General features: G+C 42.1%; 1 protein-coding gene across 4 annotated transcripts in view; it reads left to right on the forward strand.

The window, feature by feature from the left end:
- The window catches only part of pomt2 (protein-O-mannosyltransferase 2), a 230,678-nt gene that overhangs the window by 66,618 nt on the left and 143,215 nt on the right, over positions 1-20,845 (forward strand). For all 4 annotated transcript variants that reach the window (XM_043701478.1, XM_043701476.1, XM_043701477.1 and 1 more), the window contains exons 7-12: positions 3,326-3,432; positions 8,461-8,543; positions 14,091-14,200; positions 14,923-14,989; positions 16,780-16,834; positions 16,923-17,001. In XM_043701478.1, the coding sequence (XP_043557413.1) occupies positions 3,326-3,432; positions 8,461-8,543; positions 14,091-14,200; positions 14,923-14,989; positions 16,780-16,834; positions 16,923-17,001 (501 nt within the window). The remainder of the gene's footprint in view (positions 1-3,325; positions 3,433-8,460; positions 8,544-14,090; positions 14,201-14,922; positions 14,990-16,779; positions 16,835-16,922; positions 17,002-20,845) is intronic.

A 20,845-nucleotide genomic window follows, 5' to 3' on the forward strand; every position in this document is an offset into this window, starting at 1 on the left:
TCCAGGGAACAGGAGAATCGACGTTTCGGGCATAAGCCCTTCTTCAGGAATGAGGAACGTTTGTCCAGCAGGCTAAGATAAAACCCCTTTTATCTTAGCCTGCTGGACAAACTTTCCTCATTCCTGAAGAAGGGCTTATGCCCGAAACGTCGATTCTCCTGTTCCCTGGATGCTGCCTGACCTGCTGCGCTTTTCCAGCAACACAGTGCAGCATTGAGCATAGCTGTATTGATGGTACTACGATTCCTAATAGACTGTAGCTCAAGGATAGAGGAGTTGTTACCAGTTGTTGGAGCAGTTTCCATACCTCAGACCTATTTGGAGCTTATAGACAGCTGGAATCTGTCTGACTCAAAAGAAATACCTTCTGCAATGGTGAGAATGTAGGAGTTTGACTTGAGAAATGGTGAGCTACAATTGTTGCACACAGAACAAAGAAAATTTACAGCCCAGGAACAGACCCTTCAACCCTTCAAGCCTGAGCCGATCCAAATGTACTGTCTAAACCTGTCAGTCAAGTCCTAAGCATCTTTATCCTTCTGCTCCACCTACTCCTGCATCTGTCCAGACGCATATTAAATGAATCTACCGTGCCTACCTCTACCACCTCTGCTGGTAACGCATTCCAAACGCCCTCCACCCTCTGTATGAAGTACTTGCTGTGTGTATCCCCCTTAAACTTTCCACTTCTCACTTAAAAGTGTGACCTCTTGTGATTGAACCCTTCACCCTGGGAAAAAGCTTATCTCTATCCACCCAATCATGAGGGGTAGGTTGGCAGTATGATAATTGAATGTACAAGGTCTTAAGTTGGTTGAATTGAACATGATTTTGCTGTTCCATCACAGGGCATGAAGGAGATAAAGTTTTGTGATTTTTGTGTGGTGCAGAGATATGGTCATGAATGCTGAGGAGGGGAAAATACCCAAAGAAGTGCAAATGTAGGAAATCAAACAAAATCAGAAATTGCTGGAAAAACACAGTTGGTTTGGCAGCATCTATAAGAAAGTGAGGACTGCAGATGCTGGAGATCAGAGTCGAGAGTGTGGTGCTGGAAAAACATAGCAGGTCAGGCAGCATCCGAGGAGCAAGAGAATTGATGTTTCAGGCAAAAGCCGCCAACCCCTACCAACAGGTGATAGACGTGACACCACAGCTAGAAAACCGTATCACAGCTACATTGAAGAAGCTTCATAAATCAGGCCAAATTAACAAGACAGAAATCCAAAAAAATGAAACCTGATGGATCCAACACACCTCATTTCTACGGATTACCTACGGTTCACAAACTCAGACCCGTAGTCTCATTCCCTGGCATATTGACATATAGACTTGCAAAGGAACTTCACTGAAAACTGAAATACCTAATCGGGTACCTGTTATTTTTGGAAATGCTGACTAAGTAGTTTTCTTCTGTCGCTTGTAGTTCCTGGGTGCTGTAGTGTAAATAATGCCCTGATGCAGTTCCATTTATGGGTGTTGGGATGATTGCTTCTGTAGTTAAGCATCTGGTCTGTGTGTGTTGCTTTCCTGTAGATGCTAATTTGCAGTTCTCCATGAACTGTTTGTTCCACTGTGACATCCACGAGGGGGAGTCTGTTGTTGGAGGTTTCATCTAATTTGTTCCGTTTTGTGATGACAAATGTGTCATCCATGTAGCGAACCCAAAGTTTGGGTTGGATCGTGGAGACGGCCGTTTGAGTCTCTGCATCACTGCTTTTGCTAAGAAGCTAAGAAGCCTGATATTGGCCACTCCACCCAAGAATTCCTGAACGTCAAAGCTACCAAAATAGAAGATGATGAAAAATGGTCTCCTTTGATGTAACTGTTCACATCAATTAACATCAGCCTCAGTAAATAAACACTGACCACACTACTAGACAAAACAAGGACACAAACACCAGACAACACCAACCTCATCAGCAAGGTCAACACCCTCAAGCTAGTAGACCTGTGCCTCATTACCCACACCACCTTCAAGGACAAGAGCAGTAAACAAACCAGCAGAACACCCAAAGGATCACCAATATCAGGCTTCTTAGCAAAAGCAGTGATGCAGAGACTCAAACGGCCGTCTCCACGATCCAACCCAAACTTTGGGTTCGCTACATGGATGACACATTTATCATCACAAAACGGAACAAATTAGATGAAACCTCCAACTTCATCAACAACATCCTTTACTGACATGAATTTCACAAGAGGAGGAGGAAAACAACAACAGACTCCCCCTCGTAGATGTCACAGTGGAACAAACAGTTCATGGAGAACTGCAAATTAGCATCTACAGGAAAGCAACACACACAGACCAGATGCTTAACTACAGAAGCAATCATCCCAACACCCATAAATGGAACTGCATCAGGGCATTATTTACACTACAGCACCCAGGAACTACAAGCGACAGAAGAAAACTACTTAGTCAGCATTTCCAAAAATAACAGGTACCCGATAAACACAGTCTGCCAATTCTTTAACAACTCATCCAAACAAGTAGACACAACACGCTCAGAAACTCTAGCCACACTAACATAGAAAGATACCTCTGAGATGACTACCGGACTACTCTGACCCCTTTGCACCATTGGCAGCCCACAAACCTACCAACAGAATGAAACAGTTACTGATGAACCTGAAGAACCCTATACTGAGAGAGTTTGTAGCCTTACATTTGACAAAGCTGTTACACACTAGAACTAAACAGGATACGCAAGAAAGTGCTTGACCACGATTGGGGGTGGGAGTGCATTTGTTCAGAACAATTAAGTATATCTGTTCTTAGCCCTTCATCAGGGCGATCTTTGACGGAACGTCGATACTTCTGCTCCTCAGTTGCTGCCTGACCTGCTGTGTTTTTCCAGCACCACACTCTCGACAACATCTATAAGAGATGAGTTCACTGGGCCTGAAACGTTTTTCCAGCAGTTTCTGATTCAGTTTATGAATATTGAGTGTATATGATCTAAAGGAGTCGAATGAAAGGGGAGTAAAATGTTGGTTGTTAAGTGGAGTGTTTGTTACATAGTTTATGGACTGTCAGGTCAGTTGGCTGAATAGCTGGTTTGCAATCTCGAGTGATGCCAATATTACAGGTTCAATCCCCACACAGATTGTGGTCACCATAAAGATGACAGAACCCTAATCCTATTGCCCCTTCACAGCCTCTTCCCTTGCCTGGGTATGGTGACCTTCAGGTTAAACCTGCCCCTACTCTTCATTCTGATAGAGCAGCCCAATAGTTTTCTGGGACTATGGTGACTTTACCATCTGTTACAAAGCTAAAAGGCAGTTTTTCCTTTGACTGATACATACTTTATTGTTGCAGGTTGAATTTGGGAAACACTTGCTGGCACGAGTTTTGTGTCTCATCCTCCTTCCTCTTGTGTTCTACACAGCATTGTTTGGGATTCACTTCATAATTTTGAACAAAAGGTGAGTTGCTAACTTGAATTCTGTTTGACAGGTTGGATGCTTCTGTTTGAGAAAAACCCTTTTGGAAGAATTTTCCTGATATTCTCTCAAAGATAGAAGTGGGAAATTGTGTGTGGATCCTGTGGAGATCGGAGAGGCACAAAACAAATATTTCTCATCTGTTTTCACTCAGGATAAGGAGAATATTGTAGAGGAGAAGACTGAAATATGGGTTATTAGACTAGAAAGGATTGAGGTTAGTAAGGAGGAGGTGTTATCAATTCTAGAAGGTGTGAAAGTAGGTAAGCTCCCTGGACCGGATGAGAATTATAGAAGGATTGTCTCTGAAGCTAGGAAGGAGATGGCGGAGCCTTTGGTCTTGATCTTTGAGTCATCATTGTCTACAGGTTTAGTACCAGAGGACTGGAGGATTGCAAATGTATGCCCTTTTTTAAGAAGGGCAGCAGGTAATTATAGACTAGTGAGCCTTACATCTGTTGTAGGAAAAGTTTTGAAAAGGATTATAAGAGAGGATTTATAATCATCCAGCAAGCAGCCATTTGATTTCAGATAGTCAACATGTTTTTGTCAAGGGCAGGTCATATCACACAAATCTCATTGAGTTTTTTGAGAAGGTGACCAAGCATGTAGGTGTGGGTAGGGCAGTTGACGTGGTGTACATGGACTTCAGTAAAGCCTTTGATAAGGGTCCACATGGGTAGGCTGCTGGAGAAAATGCAGAGGCATGGAATTGAGGGTGAATTAGCAGTTTGGATTAGAAACTGGCTTTCTGTAAGAAGACAACGTGTGGTGGTTTATGGAAAATATTAAGCCTGGAGTCCGATTACTAGTGGTGTGCCGCAAGGATCTGTTTTGAGACCACTGCTGTTTGTCATTTGCAGGCATGGATGGATAGATTATCAAGTTTGCAGATGACACCAAAGTCGATGGAATAGTGGAGAGTGTGGAAGAATGCTGCAGGGGGACTTGGATAAACTGCAGAATTGGGCTGAGAGGTGGCAAATGGAGTTAAATGCAGCTAAATGTGAGGTGATTCACTTTAGGAAGATTAACAGGAAGGCAGAGTACTGGGTCAATGGAAAGATTCTTGGTAGTGTGGATGTGCTGAGGGATCTTGGAGTCCATGTACATAGATCCCTGAAAGTTGCCACCCAGGTTGATAGTGCTGTTAAGAAGGCATACGGTGTGTTAGGTTTCATTGGTAGAGGGATTGAGTTCTAGAGCCGTGATGTACAAAACGCTAGTGGGGCCTCACTTGGAATATTGTTCTGGTCGCCCCATTACAGGAAGGATGTGGAAGCACTGGAAAAGGTGAAGAGGAGATTTACCAGGATGTTGCCTGGTCTGGAGGGATGGTCTTATGAGGAAAGGCTGAGAGACTTGAACCTGTTCTCATTGGAAAGAAGAAGGTTAAGGGGAGATTTAATAGAGACATACAAGGTGATCGGAGGATTAGATAGGGTTGACAGTGAAAGTCTTTTTCCTAGGATCATGATGTCGGCTTGTACGAGGGGGCATAGCTGCAAATTGAGGGGTGATAGATTTAAGACACATGTCTGAGGCAGGAGAAAGTGAGGTCTGCAGATGCTGGAGATTAGAGCTGGAAATGTGTTGCTGGATAAGCGCAGCAGGTCAGGCAGCATCCAGGGAACAGGAGAATCGACGTTTCGGGCCTAAGCCCTTCTTCAGGGCTCATGCCCGAAACGTCGATTCTCCTGTTCCCTGGATGCTGCCTGACCTGTTGCGCTTTTCCAGCAACACATTTCCAGCACATGTCTGAGGCAGGTTCTTTACTCAGTGCTAAGGGCATGGAATGCCCTACCTGCTAATGTAGTTAACTCAGTAAAAATTGGGGGCATTTAAGCAGTCCTTGGATAAGCACAAGGATAATGATGGGATAGTGTAGAGTGATGGGCTCAGGTTAGTTCACAGGTCAGCACAACATCGAGGGTCGAAGGACCTGTTGTGCGCTTTATTGTTCTATATTCTATCTCTCTGCTCATCTGCATTACCAAGAATCTAGCCATTTGCCCAATATGTGGATTCCTGTTACTCCTTCCAAAGTGAATCATCTGAAACCTTTCCACATTAAACTCCATTTGTCATCTCTCAGCCCAGCTCTGCAGCTTATCTATGTCTCTCTCTAACCTGCAATATCCTTTGTCACTATCCACAACTCTATTTACCCTAGTGTCATCCGCAAATTTACTAACTCGACCTTCTCTGCCCTCATCCAGGTCCTTTATAAAAATGGCAACAGTGGATCCAAAACAGATCCTTGCAGTATACACTCGTAACTGATATAAGAAGTGAGGAGGAGCTATTGGAGGTTTTGCTGGATTTATAAGTGGACAAATCCTCAGATCCAGATAGGTTATGTTCAAGGCTTTTGCGGACATCAAGGGACCTGGACTAGGGGTTAAAGGGAAGGTCTTGCCAGAGGACCGGAAGATAGCTAATGTAGTTCCACTTTACAAGCAGGATGGTAGAGAGAGACCAGAGAACTGCAGACTACTGAGTCTAACCTCACTGGTTGTGAAGCTATAGGAGAAAATAGGAAAGAAAACATGACTGTCCGTTTGGAGAGGCAAGGCTTGATCAGAGATGGTCAGCGTGAATGTGTCAGACAGAGGTCATGCCTATGAAATCTGTGGAATTTATTTGAGTCAGTGACCAATTGCTTGGATGAGGTAGAACAGGTGATGTAGTTCATATGAATTTAAGCAAGGCCCTTGACAAGGTGTAAGTAACTGAGATTCAGGGTAACTTGACAAGATGGATCCAAAATTAACCTAGTGATAGGGACAGACGATAGTGGTAGAAGGCTGTGAGACTGGAGCCCGGTGTGCAGTGGCATACCACATGGACCAGTGCTAGATCCCTTATTATTTTAATATAGATGAGAATGTGGGAAAAATCATAAGCAAGTTTGTAGATGATACAAAGATTGACCATATGGTTGACAGTGAGGAGGAATGTGGAAGAGGAATTGTATGAAGATATAAACGGATTGTTCAGTTGGGCAGATCAGCAGCAGGTAGAATTTAACCCTGATAAATATGGGGTGGTGCAAGGTGCTAAGTAGTTAAGACATGTCGGAAGCTTGCCTTTATCAGTTTTGGCATAGATTACAAGAGCAGGAGGGTCCTGTTGGAGGTGCACAGAAATTTGGCCACAGCTGGAGTAGTGTGTGCAGTTCTGGTCACCACATTCTAAGAAGGATATGACTACACTAGAGGGGTGCAAGGAGGATTCACCAGGATATTTCCTGGGATGGAGCATTTCAACTGTGATCAAAGGCTGGATCAGCATGAATTTTTGTTGGGGAGCAGAGAAGTTTGAAGAAGGACATCGAAAAGTGTAGAAGATTGAGGAGCATGAATAGGGTCTGTAAATTTTTCAAGTTGAAATTAATTTCATTCACTGGATGAAGGCGCTGCTGGCTAGGCCAACATCCCTAATTGCCCAGAGGGCTGTTAAGAGGCAACCACGTTATTATGGGTCTGGAGTCCTATGTGGGCCAGACCAAGAAAGGATGACAGTTCGGAGAAAGTGAGGACTGCAGATGCTGGAGATGAGAGTCGAGGTGTGGTACTGGAAAAGCACAGCAGGTCAGGCAGCATCCGAGGAGCAAGAGAATTGATGTTTCCAGCATAAGCCCTTCATCAACAATGACTGTTCGTCTGTCTAAAGAACATTAGTAAATGAGATGGATTGTTATGGCAATCAACATCATTAGACTTTTAATTTGAAAGTTTGACTGAATGCAAATTCCACCATCTGCTGGGGCAGGATTTGAACCCAGGGCACCAGACATTACCTGGATCTCTGGACTAACAGTCTGGCGATAATGCCAATAGGCCATTGCCTTCCCATAATATTTAAGGCTTACATGCAAACTTCCTGATGAAGGACTTATTCCCGAAATGTCGATTCTCCTGCTCGACGGATGCTTGCTACCTGACCTGCTGTACTTTTCCAAAGTTAAAAATCACACAACACCAGGTTATAGTCCAACAGGTTTAATTGGAAATTCACTAGCTTTCGGAGCGACGCTCCTTCATCAGGTGATTGTCAGCGTTTTCCAGCATTACACACCTAATTTGTCAATGCTCCAGCATACTTCATCTAGACTTGACATGGTGACACTAACCTCCACTATTGTTGCTTTGCTGTGGTGTCAATGTTTACTTTTGAGACTGAATCAAAACTTCAGTCAGAGCAGTAGAATAACATGTTCAGGACAGCCTTCTGTACCATTAATGTTGCCAGCTTACATTGTGTGACGGGGGCATCTAAGCAAAATCTCTTCATCTTCAAAATGTGCCTGGTAATGACCACTTTGCCCTACCCCAATGATGTACTTCAAGAAATGGAAAGCCATACTTCTGACACGATTTCTCATTTTCAAATAACTAAGAAAGCAACCTAGATATGCTTGTTTAGATGCATTAATGCTCTGATCGTGGAGGTAACATTTAGCTGAATAAATGGTTATTGTAAATAAGGAGATTGAGGAAGATTAAAGGGATAGTGGATTGGAAGCCTCTTAATAATAGTTTGGCAGGTGGCTATCCTCTGGAGGCTTTGCCACTTTCTGAAGTCTGCAGTGTTGCATCAATGAAACAAACAGAATGCTGGACATGTTTGTGGAGAGAGAAATGGAGTAAATGTTTCAGGTGCATTATGAATTTTTCTCTTGTTGCTCTTTTATTTATGGCCTGCTGAATCAAAGCTGGTTACCTGGTTACCTGATTAAGGAGCAGCGCTCCAACAGCTTGTACCTCCAAATAAACGTGTTGGACTATAACTTTGTGTGATTTTTTAAACTTTGTCCACCTGAATCTGGCACCGGCATCTCTATATCATGATAAAGTTGGGAATGGGTGCGTTGCGTTCAATCACGGTGATCTCCTTGGTCATCTTGAGAAATGAAGAAATAATATGTTTGAAAAATATTTTGTTCTATAATAAAATTAGTGCTGATATTGGCAGCTCATGCCCTTTTGTCCTTTTCTTTTGTTACAGTGGTCCTGGTGATGGATTTTTCAGCTCTGCATTTCAGTCTCGTCTAATTGGTAACAATTTGCACAATGCATCAATGCCAGAGCGTACGTTTATATTCCTTAAATTCTAAGAGTTTTCTGCCAAGTACAGAACTGCTCGTAACTTTCCAACAGATCCTGAACAAGTTGTTAAAGTTGTAAGCAGGAATTGGGAACCATTGTGCTGGAGGGGACTGGGAGGAGGTGCCTGATACTTGTTGAATTCAAGTCTCGCCATCTGCTGTGAACTCAGGTCACCAGATCATATGGGATCTTGGATGACCAGTGTGGTGACGTTGCCACTGCCTCCCAGAATAGTAAAAAAGTTCACATTCTAAATGTTATGATTTTTTTATTACTAAATTATGTTCTCAGTTATGAGAAAAATGGTGCCATAATCTTTTAAAGAGTAGAATGTGCGGAAGAAAAAGTGCTTAGACAAAGTTTGGGTGAAGATTTGTAGCTCGGGTGCTCGTTGTTGTGGTTCTGTTCGCCGAGCTGGGAATTTGTGTTGCAGACGTTTCGTCCCCTGTCTAGGTGACATCCTCAGTGCTTGGGAGCCTCCTGTGAAGCGCTTCTGTGATGTTTCCTCCGTCATTTATAGTGATTTGTATCTGCTGCTTCCGGTTGTCAGTTCCAGCTGTAGTGAATCGGATTCCTGTGAGTGTGGCGTTGATGATCCAGTGTGTGTTTTCTATTTCTGTGTTTATAATGATTACAAAGGTGTCATCTACATATCTGACCCAGACTCTGACACAGAAATAGAAAACATGCACCGGATCATCAACGCCACACTCAGAAGAATCAGATTCACTAGAGAGGAAGAAAAGGACAATCAACTCCCATTCCTAGACGTGATGGTATAGAGAACATCGAACGGAGAATTCACCACAAAGGTATACAGGAAAATCTCACACAGACCAAGTCCTGAACTATGAAAGCAACCACCCCAACACACACAAACGAAGTTGCATCAAGACACTGTTCAAAAGGGCCACAGCACACTGCAGTACACCAGAACTGCAAAAAGAGGAAGAACACTACCTCTACAATGTATTCTCCAAAAACGGATACCCCCGTAATTTCATCAACAGATGCCTAAGGGAAAGACAACGGGATGAGGACATGCCACAACCCAAAGGACTAGCCACACTACCATACATCAAGAACATTTCTGCACTGACAGCCAGACTACTGCGACCACTAGGACTTATAACAGCACACAAACCAATAGCCACACTCAGACAACAACTCACCAGAACGAAGGACCCAATACCCAGCATGAGCAAAACCAACGTAGAGGACAAAATCCTTTGCAAGGACTGCACAAAACACTACTTAGGACAAATAGGAAGACAGCTAACGATCTGTATCCATGAACACCAACTAGCCACGAAATGACATGACCAGCTATCCTTAGTGGCCACACACACGGATGACAAGCAACATGAATTCGACTGTGACAACACTACTATTATAGGACGAGCCAAACAGAGAACAGCCAGGGAATTCCTAGAGGCATGGCACTCATCCACAGATTCAATCAATAAGCACATCGACCTGGACCCAATATACTGGCTACTGCAGCGGACAGCTGGAACTGACAACCGGAAGCGGCAGATACAAATCACTATAAATGCCGGAGGAAACATCACAGAAGCGCTTCACAGGAGGCTCCCAAGCACTGAGGATGTCACCTAGACAGAGGACGAAACGTCTGCAACACAAATTCCCAGCTCGGCGAACAGAACCACAACAGTGCTTAGACAAACTTGAACAAATCAACTGTAAGAACTAATGACTAAATATGTACACTGAACAGATGAGATAATGATTGAAAACATATATACTATGACAATTGAGACTAACACTGGCGATCAGTGGAAGGTAAATACAAGTTAATAGACAAACTGTGGTCAAATACCCGACAAACTGCGTCTGATACAGGGCTGATACAGCCGAGAAAAATCCCACTTAAGCGTTAGTAATATTGTGGGTCAACTTATTCTCTTTTATAAGGGATTCCAATTCTTTATTTAGCTTTGAAATACCTTCAAAGTTTCTCCATTGAGGCAATCAGTATTGATTGTTTAATCTCTGAAATTTATATTTTCCAGGATCCCCCAAGTTTAAATATTGAATAATTTTAGGTTTTATCAAAAGGATAACTTCACTTGAGCTCTCTGTATAACATTCAGTCCTTCTCAGTTGCATTGTGAAGATATTTCTTGAGAGCTTCCTTCCCCCAATTGCAGCCAGACTGAACTAATGGCTTTCAAGGTTCTTCTGAGGCCACAGCATTGTGCCCCCATCGCCTGAGACTTCACCTGTGCCCTAACTGCCTGGAGTTTGCTAACAGCAGCATTTCTACCTACCTGGACCTATTTATTCTCCTTCAATGTTTTCCCAATTCAAACTTCAAATAACTTTTGTCACAGAAAAAATGAAAAACAAGTAAGTTAGTTAGCTATTTTCCAATATAACTGAACTTTCTCTGAAACTAATGAGATTTGGAAGATTAAAACAGTGTCCTCAAACTCTTGTGTTTTTAATTTGTCCTCTATGCCCCTGCCATTGAGAGCCCAAATTAGTTTTGCTAATCTATGATTTCTCATCCCTTAATTAAATTTAAATACTTATTAACTCTATAGAGATGTTTGTTTAGTTCTAATTATCTTAGGGTTTAATCTTGAGTAATGAGCCCTTGGTCTAGACCTGCATTACCGGGGAGCATGCTGCTTCTCTGTCTCATCCTTTTAATGGTTTTATTTGTTTCTATTATATTGCCCTGTGACGTGTTCTAAGAAAAAGTGGATTTTTCAATCTGATCATTCTTTGTGAATCAGCCTAATTTTGATTGAAATTAACTAAGTTGTACTCGCACTTTGTGGGGGAAAAAAATATTATCAAAGCATTTCACCTTCACTTATTAAATGTATGTTCTTACTAACATCCTATAGAGTCATACAGCATGGAAACAGGCCCCTAGACCTAACTTGTCTATTCTGATCAGGTTTCCCAAGATATACTAGTCCCATTTACTTGCCATCTGGCCTACATCCCTCTAAATATTTAGATTAGATTAGATTACTTACACTGTGGAAACAGGTCCTTCGGCCCAACAAGTCCACACCGGCCCTCTGAAGAGCAACCCACCCAGACCCATTCCTTTACATTTACCCCTTCACCTAACACACTACAGGCAATTTAGCATGGCCAATTCACCTAACCTGCTCATTTTTGGATTGTGGGAGGAAACCCACGCAAATACGGGGAGAATGTGCAAAGTCCACACAGTCAGTCGCCCGAGGCGGGAATTGAATCCGGGTCTCTGGCGCTCTGAGGCAGCAGTGCTAACCACTGTGCCATCATGTCTACCACTATTCCTTTCCATGTACTTATCCAGATGTCTTCTAAATATTCTAATTGTTCTTGCCTCTACCACTTCATCTGGCAGCTCATTCCATATAAGCACAACCTTTGTGTGAAAGAGTTGCCCTTCAGGTCCTTTCTAAATGTGTTGCCATGGATAATGCACCATTTTGATGATAACGGACAGAACTAGCAAATTTTACTAAAATTTAGGTTTCAGAAGAAATAAGAGCAGGATTAGGGTCAAGTTTTTCAAACTGGGAGACCTAGGGGTTCGGGTGCATAGTTCCTAGAAAGTGGCAGCACCGGTGGACAGGTTGGTGAAGGAGATGTTTGGCAGGCTTCCCTTCATTAGTCAGAGCATTGAGTATAGGAGTTGGGATGTCATGTTGCAGTTGTGCAGGACATTGGTGAGATCACTTTTGGAGTACTGCTTACAGTTCTAGTCACCCTGCTATGAGAAGGATGTTATTAAATTGGAAAGAATACAGCGAAGATTTATGAAGATGTTACAGGGTTTGGGGGATTTGAATCCTAAAAAGAGACTGAATAGGCTGGAACTGAGTGGAATAGATAGTCAGTAGCCAGAGACTTTTCCCCAAGGCAGGATTGACTGGTACAAGGAGTCATAGTTTGAAGATATTAGGAGGAAGATATCAAGGAGATGTCGGAGGTATGTTCTTTACGCAGAGAGTTGTGAATGCATGGAATGCGTTGCCAGCTGTGGTGGTGGAAGCAGAATCATTAGGGACATTTAAGCGACTGCTGGACGTGTACATGGATAGTAGTGAGTTGAGGGGTGCGTTATATTATTATAACTTATAATAATATAAGTTATTATATTTTACATTAGGATTAAACTTAGGCACAGCATCATGGGCCAAAGGGCCTGTTCTGTGCTGTACTTTTCTATGTTATAACTTCTTTCACTGGAGTGACAGAGGCTGGGGGGTGACCTTATTGAGATCAAGAAAATCATGAGGGGCATAGATAAGGTAAATAGCAAAGGTCTTGCCCCTAAAGTAGGGGAGTTCACAACTCAAGGCATGGGTTTAAGGTGAGAGGGGAAAGATTTAAAAGGGACCCAAGAGGCAACTTTTTCACACTGACTTGGAAATGTCACATTTTATCCACACATCCAAATCATTGATATATATGGTCAACGGCTGGGTTAGCACTGTTCCTTGTGGTACTGCCCCGGTGAAAACTTGCCCACCTGAAAATGACTAACTTGTTCCTACTCACTGTTTTCAGTCTGTTAACCAGTTCTCAGTCCATGCCAGTGTATTCCCAAGGTCATCTTGTGTAATAGGAAGGCCTCCCTCTGGATTTTTTATGGTCTCCTCATGTTGAAACCTGTCAACTAGAAAGTGTAAAATCTAGCCGATTGATAGATTTGTAGAGGACCTTCAAGTACCAAGCATCAATCTTTCTCAGTGTTCTACATAAGGCAGCCAGAGGTAGAAGTAAACACAGCTATCATTGTTGTATTGAGGAGGATGAAAGCAGTCATTCCATTTTCTCTCCTTGTGCTCTACATAAGAGCAGGAATAGGTCATTCAGTCCCTCAAGCTTGGTTCATCATTTAGTGTAGTATCACCATGTATCCTAAGCTTATTTCAACCCCTTTGATATATCATATGAGCAAAATGCAATCAGTCTCTATCACCATGGGCGGCACGGTGGCACAGTTGCCTCACAGCGCCAGAGACCTGGGTTCAATTCCCGCCTCAGGCGACTGACTGTGTGGAGTGTGCACATTCTCCCCGTGTCGACGTGGGTTTCCTCCGGGTGCTCTGGTTTCCTCCCACAGTCTAAAAATGTGCAGGTTAGGTGAATTGGCCACGCTAAATTGTCCGTAGTGTTAGGGGCAGGGGTAAATGTAGGGGAATGGGTCTGGGCGGGTTACGCTTCGGCGGGCCGGTGTGGACTTGTTGGGCCGAAGGGCCTGTTTCCACACTGTATGTAATCTAATCTAAAAGTTCTAACATTCTAGACTCCAGTACTGACAACTGTTATTTGGGAAGAGTTCTTTATTCCAACACTGTTGAAAAATATTTCCTGATTGCACATCTAAACACCTGGGTATAGACAAGCTCATGTATTGCCTTGAGCTACCAAGACTTTTTTATGATTTTGTCACTGAGTTTAATGCTCACTATATTCCTGGCATCATTTTACTCCCTCTGTGTTTTCTGGATATTTTGTTCTCTTCCTGACAGCAATTCTTTCTTGCTACAGATATTGCTTATGGATCAGTGATTACAATAAAGAATGTACGGACTGCAGGTGGGTACCTGCATTCCCACTGGCATCTATATCCAGAAGGAGTTGGAGCGCGACAGCAGCAGGTTTGTTGGACTGACAGCGCAATAATGTGGTAATTCCCAACCACACCTGAAAATCAGGGGTGAAGAAGAAAACATTTAAGACGCGGCAAGTGTTGCTGGGTGAACTGATGGAGTTAGAGATTAAGTATCCAAGTTCTGGTAGATTTCATCCAAGGATCTTAGATGTGGTTAATGAGCTAGAAGATGAATTAATTTTCCAAAATTCATTAGATTCTGTAAAAATGTTATCAAACTGGAAACTAGCAAATAAAATCCCTCTATTTAAAAACGGGAAACTATAAGCCATTTAGTTTGCCTTGGGAGGTCTTTAAGGAGGTCATAACTGGGCACTTTGAAAAATCCAAGGAAGCTGGGAAGAATCAGCATGGTTTTCTAAAAGGGCAATCATGCTTAATCAATGTATTAGAGCTCTTTGGAAGAGCAACATGCTGTGGATAAAGGGGAGCCCCTCTACTTGAATTTCCAGAAGACATTTGACGAAGTTCCACAAAGAAGATCACAACTTAAAGTTGGAGATCATGGTATTGGAGATAATAGAAGATTGGCTGGCAGAAAACAGAGTTTGCATGATGGGTCTTTTTCAGATTGGCAGCTTGTGATGAGCAGGCACCCGCAAGAGTGTGTACTAGGTTGAATGGCTTACTTCTGTTCCTATTCAGTATATGGTTATGTAAATAAGTGTTTTATGCAATAAGGTTTTGTCACTCTCTGCTTTTTTTCAGGTGACAGCCTATTTACACAAAGATAATAACAACCTTTGGATTGTGAGGAAACCTGAACACATCTCAGGTCAGTGTTGTTCAATTTTTCTTTGTCCTTTTCAAACTTTTGTAAGGTATAAGGAGTTGGTGATAGTTAAATGACTCTTTTCATGTTGATAGGAATTTGTGATTGTCATGCTGAAGCACATTGCAACTGATGATTTGATAGGAGAATGTAGGTTCATCCCTGTTCAGATTTTTAGAAGTTTCTGATGTTGTCATTCATTCAGATCCATTGTTTTTCTTTTTTAGCTATGATAAGTACCAGATTGAATACATGAACAAGGAATTCTTACTGCAGCTGTACAGGACCTTGGTGAGAATGCACCTAGTGTCTTGCATGCAGTTTTGGATTAATTACCTAAGAAAAGACCTACTCACCATTAGAGGGAATGCAGTGAAGGTTCACCAGACAGGGTTACTGGGATGTCAGGCTTGTTGTATGAGGAGAGATTGGGTCAGCGGGAATATGGGAACATAAGAACAGGCTGTCCCGCTATTCAGTTTGATCAAGATGGATCAAGCACTTCAAAGCCTGTTACTCATCCCGTCCCCATAACCCTGTGCCACTAATAATCAGAAATCTATCTTTTACCATAAACATACTCATAGACTGAGCTCCCATTGCCCTGTGTGGGAGAGAATTCCAAAAGTACACATCCTTCTGTATAAAGAAAAATCTAATCTTGGACTGAAATGACATTTCCCTTTATTATGGTTCTGGATACCCTAACCAATATAGCGATTTATCCCTTTAAGTATTTTGTAAGTATTCTCTCATTGTTAGAATCTTTAGAGAATGCAGGCCCAGCTGGCACATCTCTCTTCACTGGTGTTTAGAAGGACAAGGGCATCTTATTGAAACATAAAATTTCAATGAGACTGAAGAGACTGATGCACAAATGTTTTCCTGGTTGGGGAGTCCAGAACAAATGATCACGGGAAATGTCTTCCCTTGGAAGGTAGTGAATCTGTGAAATTCTGTACCACAGCCTGCTGTAGAGGCAGAGTCACTGAATGTGTTTTAGCAAGAAATAGATTTCTAGAAGCTAAGGTTGTCAATGGAGATAAGGAGAGAGCCCAAGTATGCTGTTCAGATAGATAAAGAGCTGTGATCATATTGTATGTTGGAGCTGGCTCGATTAGCCAAATGACTTCCTTCTGCTATTTTTTGGTGAGCCCTTGAATCATGTTTATCTGTGCATTAGCCCTTGTCTGTGTTCATATTTGGGGCGACACTGTGGCACAGTGATTAGCACTGCTGTCTCACAGCGCCAGGGACCTGCATTCAATTCCCGCCTCGGACAACTGTCTGTGTGGAGTTTGCCCATTCTCCCTGTGTCGGCGTGGGTTTCCTCCGGGTGCTCCGGTTTCCTCCCACAGTCCAAAGATGTGCAGGTTAGGTGAATTGGCCATGCTCAAATTGCCTGTGGTGATAGGTGTACTAGTCAGGGTGGGTTGGTTTTCGGAGGGTCGGTGTGGACTTGTTGGGTTGAAGGGCCTGTTTCCACACTGTAGGGAGTCTTAAAAAAAATGTTTGCTATCTTAAATCTTAAAAGCTGAGGATGTCGGTGAGCATAAGCATATGTAGTAGTATCAAATAAATGCAAAATACTGCCAAAGGTGGAAATCTGAAATACAAATCAAGTGTTGGAGAAATTCAACAGGTCTGGCAGCATTTGTGGAGAGAGAAAGAGTTAATATTTCCATCGCAGTGTGACTCTTCTGAACAGCATTATAACTGGTTTTTGAAGTAATCTTTGAGAGAGAGCAAATTGTTTGATGAATTCTCCATTCTGATGGCTTTCACAAATACAGGTGACACTGCCCAACATATTCGCCATGGTGATGTCTTCAAGCTTGAGCACAAAGAGTGAGTGAAATAGGTCACTTCAGATTTTCAATATAATAATAATGAGGTCCCTTTGCAGACTAATTTTTTTTTGTGTTTTGATTGATAGAACATCTCGGAATATGCACAGTCACCAGCATGAGGCACCACTGACAAAGAAACATTTCCAGGTCACAGGATATGGAATAGTAAGGGATCTTCAAGGATTGGCTTGGCTTGGCTTCAGGGAGAATTGGGGTTTGGAAAATCCAAGTACTTTTAAAAGGAAACCCCTGGGTTGTTGGAATATGCTGCAAACAATTTGCCCACCTGGGACCACAATATTGTGGGTGGATAAATAATAAAAATCTTCCCAGAGCTTTAAAATATTTAATGCTAAGAGCAGAGGAATTTTGTATCAGAGGAGATTGTTTTTATTAGGTGAGGAAATATCCAGGGAATGGGGCATGATGGGGCATGACTATCTTGATGGGAACCTCCAGTAACAAAACCAGGTCTTGTTTATATGAATTGGACATCAGACTGATTGACTTTGAAAGGAGAAAGTTGAGATCTGCTTTTAGGATTTGCAAGAGACAAGATAATCCAGGTATTACATGTTGTCTCACCTCATTAACAGCAGAACCAGCGCACACAACCTGCACTTCAAGGAGGCAAACTAATGACTTTGTACAGCCCCATGGTACATGCCTGAATAAGTAGGAAGTCTTATACAGAATAAGACCTAGTTGACTATCTGATGATAACTGCATAGCTGATCTAAACTACTCGACTGCCTTACCCAAACCCTCTTGATTAGATCTGAGTATAGAAACGTGGAAACAAAATAAAAGCAGGAGTTGCCCTTATCAGAGGCAATACCCATGTTCCACAAGTAAATAAAAAGTTCACCATTCAGCACCTCATGCCTGTTCAGCCATTCAATATGAACATGTAGATTATCCAACTCAGTACCTTGGTCCTAGTTTCTCGACATAAAATTAGATCTTTTTTGTCTTAAAAATAACATCTAAAACTCCTTGAAAACATTCAATTCTTTTATCTCAATTGCTTCATGTGGCAGATAATTCCACAGGCTGACACTCACTGGATATTGAAATTTCTCTTCTTCTCAGTCTAAATGGCCCACCCTGATTCCTTAGACAGTGACTCCTATTTCTGGACTCCTGGTCATTGGAAACATCCTTCCTGAATTTATCCTGTCTTGTCCTGTTTGAATTTTATATGTTTCTGAGAGATTCATCTTGCAAACTCAATTGAATACAATGCTAATCAGTCCAGTGTCTGTTCATACGTTAGTCCTGCCATTTTAGGAATCAGTCTAGTTAGATTTTGCTTTTAATCAGGCCCTAGGGATTTATCAGCCCTTGATCCCATCAGTTTCTGCAACATTATTGTCTTACTAATACTGATTTCCTTCAGTTCTTCCCTCTCACTCAACTCTTAGTTCTTCAACATTGTTGAGACTTTTATTTGTGGCTTCCTTTGTGAAGGCAAGAACCAATATTCCTATTTAATTGATCTGCCATCTCTTTGTTCCCCATTATAACTTGCCCTGTTTTCAACTGGAAGGGACCTACATAAGACTTCACTAATCTTTTTATCTTCACCCTAGTCTCTTCCTGTGTTCAATTTCCTGATGAACAGCTATTTATGATGTTACTTTTTTGTCTGTGGTGAAGGTTGTTGCAAAATACATGTTCAGTTCTTCTGGCAATTCCTTATTTTCTATTATTCAAAACAACATTAGAACTAGGAGCAGAGGAGACAATTCAGCTCGTACAGTCTGAGGTGTCATTTAATACAATTATGTCTGATCTCCTTTCACCCTCTCCTGTTCTGCAGAACCTTTTAACCTATTGCTAATTTTAAAAACTGTCTATATCCTCAAATTTACTCAGTGTCCTGGTATCTCCTGCATTCTAGGATAGTAAATTCCACAGATTCATAAATCTTTGAGAAGTAATTCCTCTAAATCTTTGTTTTCTATGTGCCACCCTTTTACCTAAAACTATAACCTCTCCTTCTTGATTGCCCCACAAAGTGACACATCCTTTCTTATCAATCCCCTTCATCATCTTGGATACCTCAATTAGATCTCCTCTTATTCTTACAAACAGTCTGTCTAAATTATTCAGTTTACTCACGAGACAAGCCTTTTATCACTGGTATTCATGTAATGAAGCGTGTAATTACGTTATCCATCAAGCGAGGGGATTATAACAGTATGCAACCTCCAAATGTGGTCGCGCCATTGCCTTGGACAATTGCAACAACACTTAACTACTTTTATACTCTGTAAGTACTTCTGGTAATAAATGCCAAAATTCAATTTCGCTCTATTACCTGCTGTACCTGCGTACTAGCTTTCTGTGACTCAAACCTGCAGACAGTCGGATCCCTTTGCGCCAAAGTACTCTGATTCTCTCCTTTTAGAATGTAAGTTGTCCTTCTATTCCTCCAAACAAAATTAATAACCTCATAGTTATCCATTGTAAACTTCACCTGCAAAAGTTTGGCCCATTCATCTATGCATTTGGACATTTCTTAGTTTTGCGAGTGCAACTTAATTTCCCACCTGCTTTAGTACGTGAGGTTATCTGCTCTCCTTGCCATTCAACTGTTGATCTAACTTGACCACGACCCCTGACCTGATTGATTGCCAACTCTCAACCCGAACAAAATGTGCTTCCCCCACAATTCCCTACTTGGCCATACTTCTGTCTATCTCACCTATCTACTCATTCAGTTGCTCACCTGTTCACCTGAATACCAGCTCGCTTTGACATTCATTGCAGCTGGATGGAAGAACTCATCCAGTGTTTCACTGAACACACACTCAGTCTGGGAAGACCATTTTGGTAATGTTGATCAATTCTCATGCAAATTGGATTTCTTTTTTCTTAAAATATTTGAGATACAACATCCCTAACATTTGCCCGAAATGTCAATTTTCCTGTTCCTTGGATACTGCCTGACCTGCTGTACTTTTCCAGCACCACTAATCTAGACTCTGAGCTCCAGTATCTGCAATCCTCACTTTCGCCTTATCCTGAACTATAACCCTAACCCCAAGTACAACCGAGATGTGTGATTAGAATGTACTTAGGAGGAGCAGGTGATTCCAACTCTCTTCCACAGGGCTTTCCTTGCATGAGACGCACTGTTAAGTATACAGAGGAACCTTGATTATCCGACAGGCAAGTTTTCATTCAGATAATTGATTATTTGGTTAATTGATTTGACCTTAAACTAAAGAAGCTGCGCTGCCCATAATTGCCTTAAAAAGCATGTTTAGAGTTTTTATTTCATTCAATTGCTAAAATTTGTACAAACACTGGGTATTGCTTTAAAAAGTCATGACATTTTTTACAAATCAGATCTCTTTTTCAGCACCTGTACAGTAAAAAGAATTCATTGAGGTGGAGGTTGGTTACTATTTCCGAAGAAAATAACAGGGACTGGAGGTGGTGTCAGTATCAGATTTTCATTACTATCCATGCCATTCGTACAATCCTGTTCTTTTGTGACTGCGTTGACTATCTGATCATCAGTGAGTGTCTCTGTTCCGATGTCCATTGTTGCAGTTCACCCAAGCATCAATCTCAGTCTCTACAAAGTCTCCTAAACCCAGCTGTTTGCAGTTTTCGATGATGTCAGTGGTTAGCCTTTGTTCTGGATGGGTGTCAATAGACAATAGGTGCAGGAGTAGGTCATTCAGCCCTTTGAGCCTGCACCGCCATTCAATATGATCATGGCTGATCATTCCTAATCAGTATCCTGTTCCTGCCTTATCCCCATAACCCTTGATTCCACGATCTTTGAGAGCTCTATCCAACACTTTCTTAAATGAATCCAGAGACTCGGCCTCCACTGCCCTCTGGGGCAGAGCATTCCACACAGCCACCACTCTCTGGGTGAAGAAGTTTCTCCTGAGCTCTGTTCTAAATGGTCTACCCCGTATTTTTAAGCTGTGTCCTCTGGTTCGGCACTCACCCATCAGTGGAAATATGTTTCCTACTGCCAGAGTGT

This window comes from Chiloscyllium plagiosum, chromosome 12 (assembly GCF_004010195.1).
Source record: "Chiloscyllium plagiosum isolate BGI_BamShark_2017 chromosome 12, ASM401019v2, whole genome shotgun sequence".
Taxonomy (NCBI): domain Eukaryota; kingdom Metazoa; phylum Chordata; class Chondrichthyes; order Orectolobiformes; family Hemiscylliidae; genus Chiloscyllium; species Chiloscyllium plagiosum.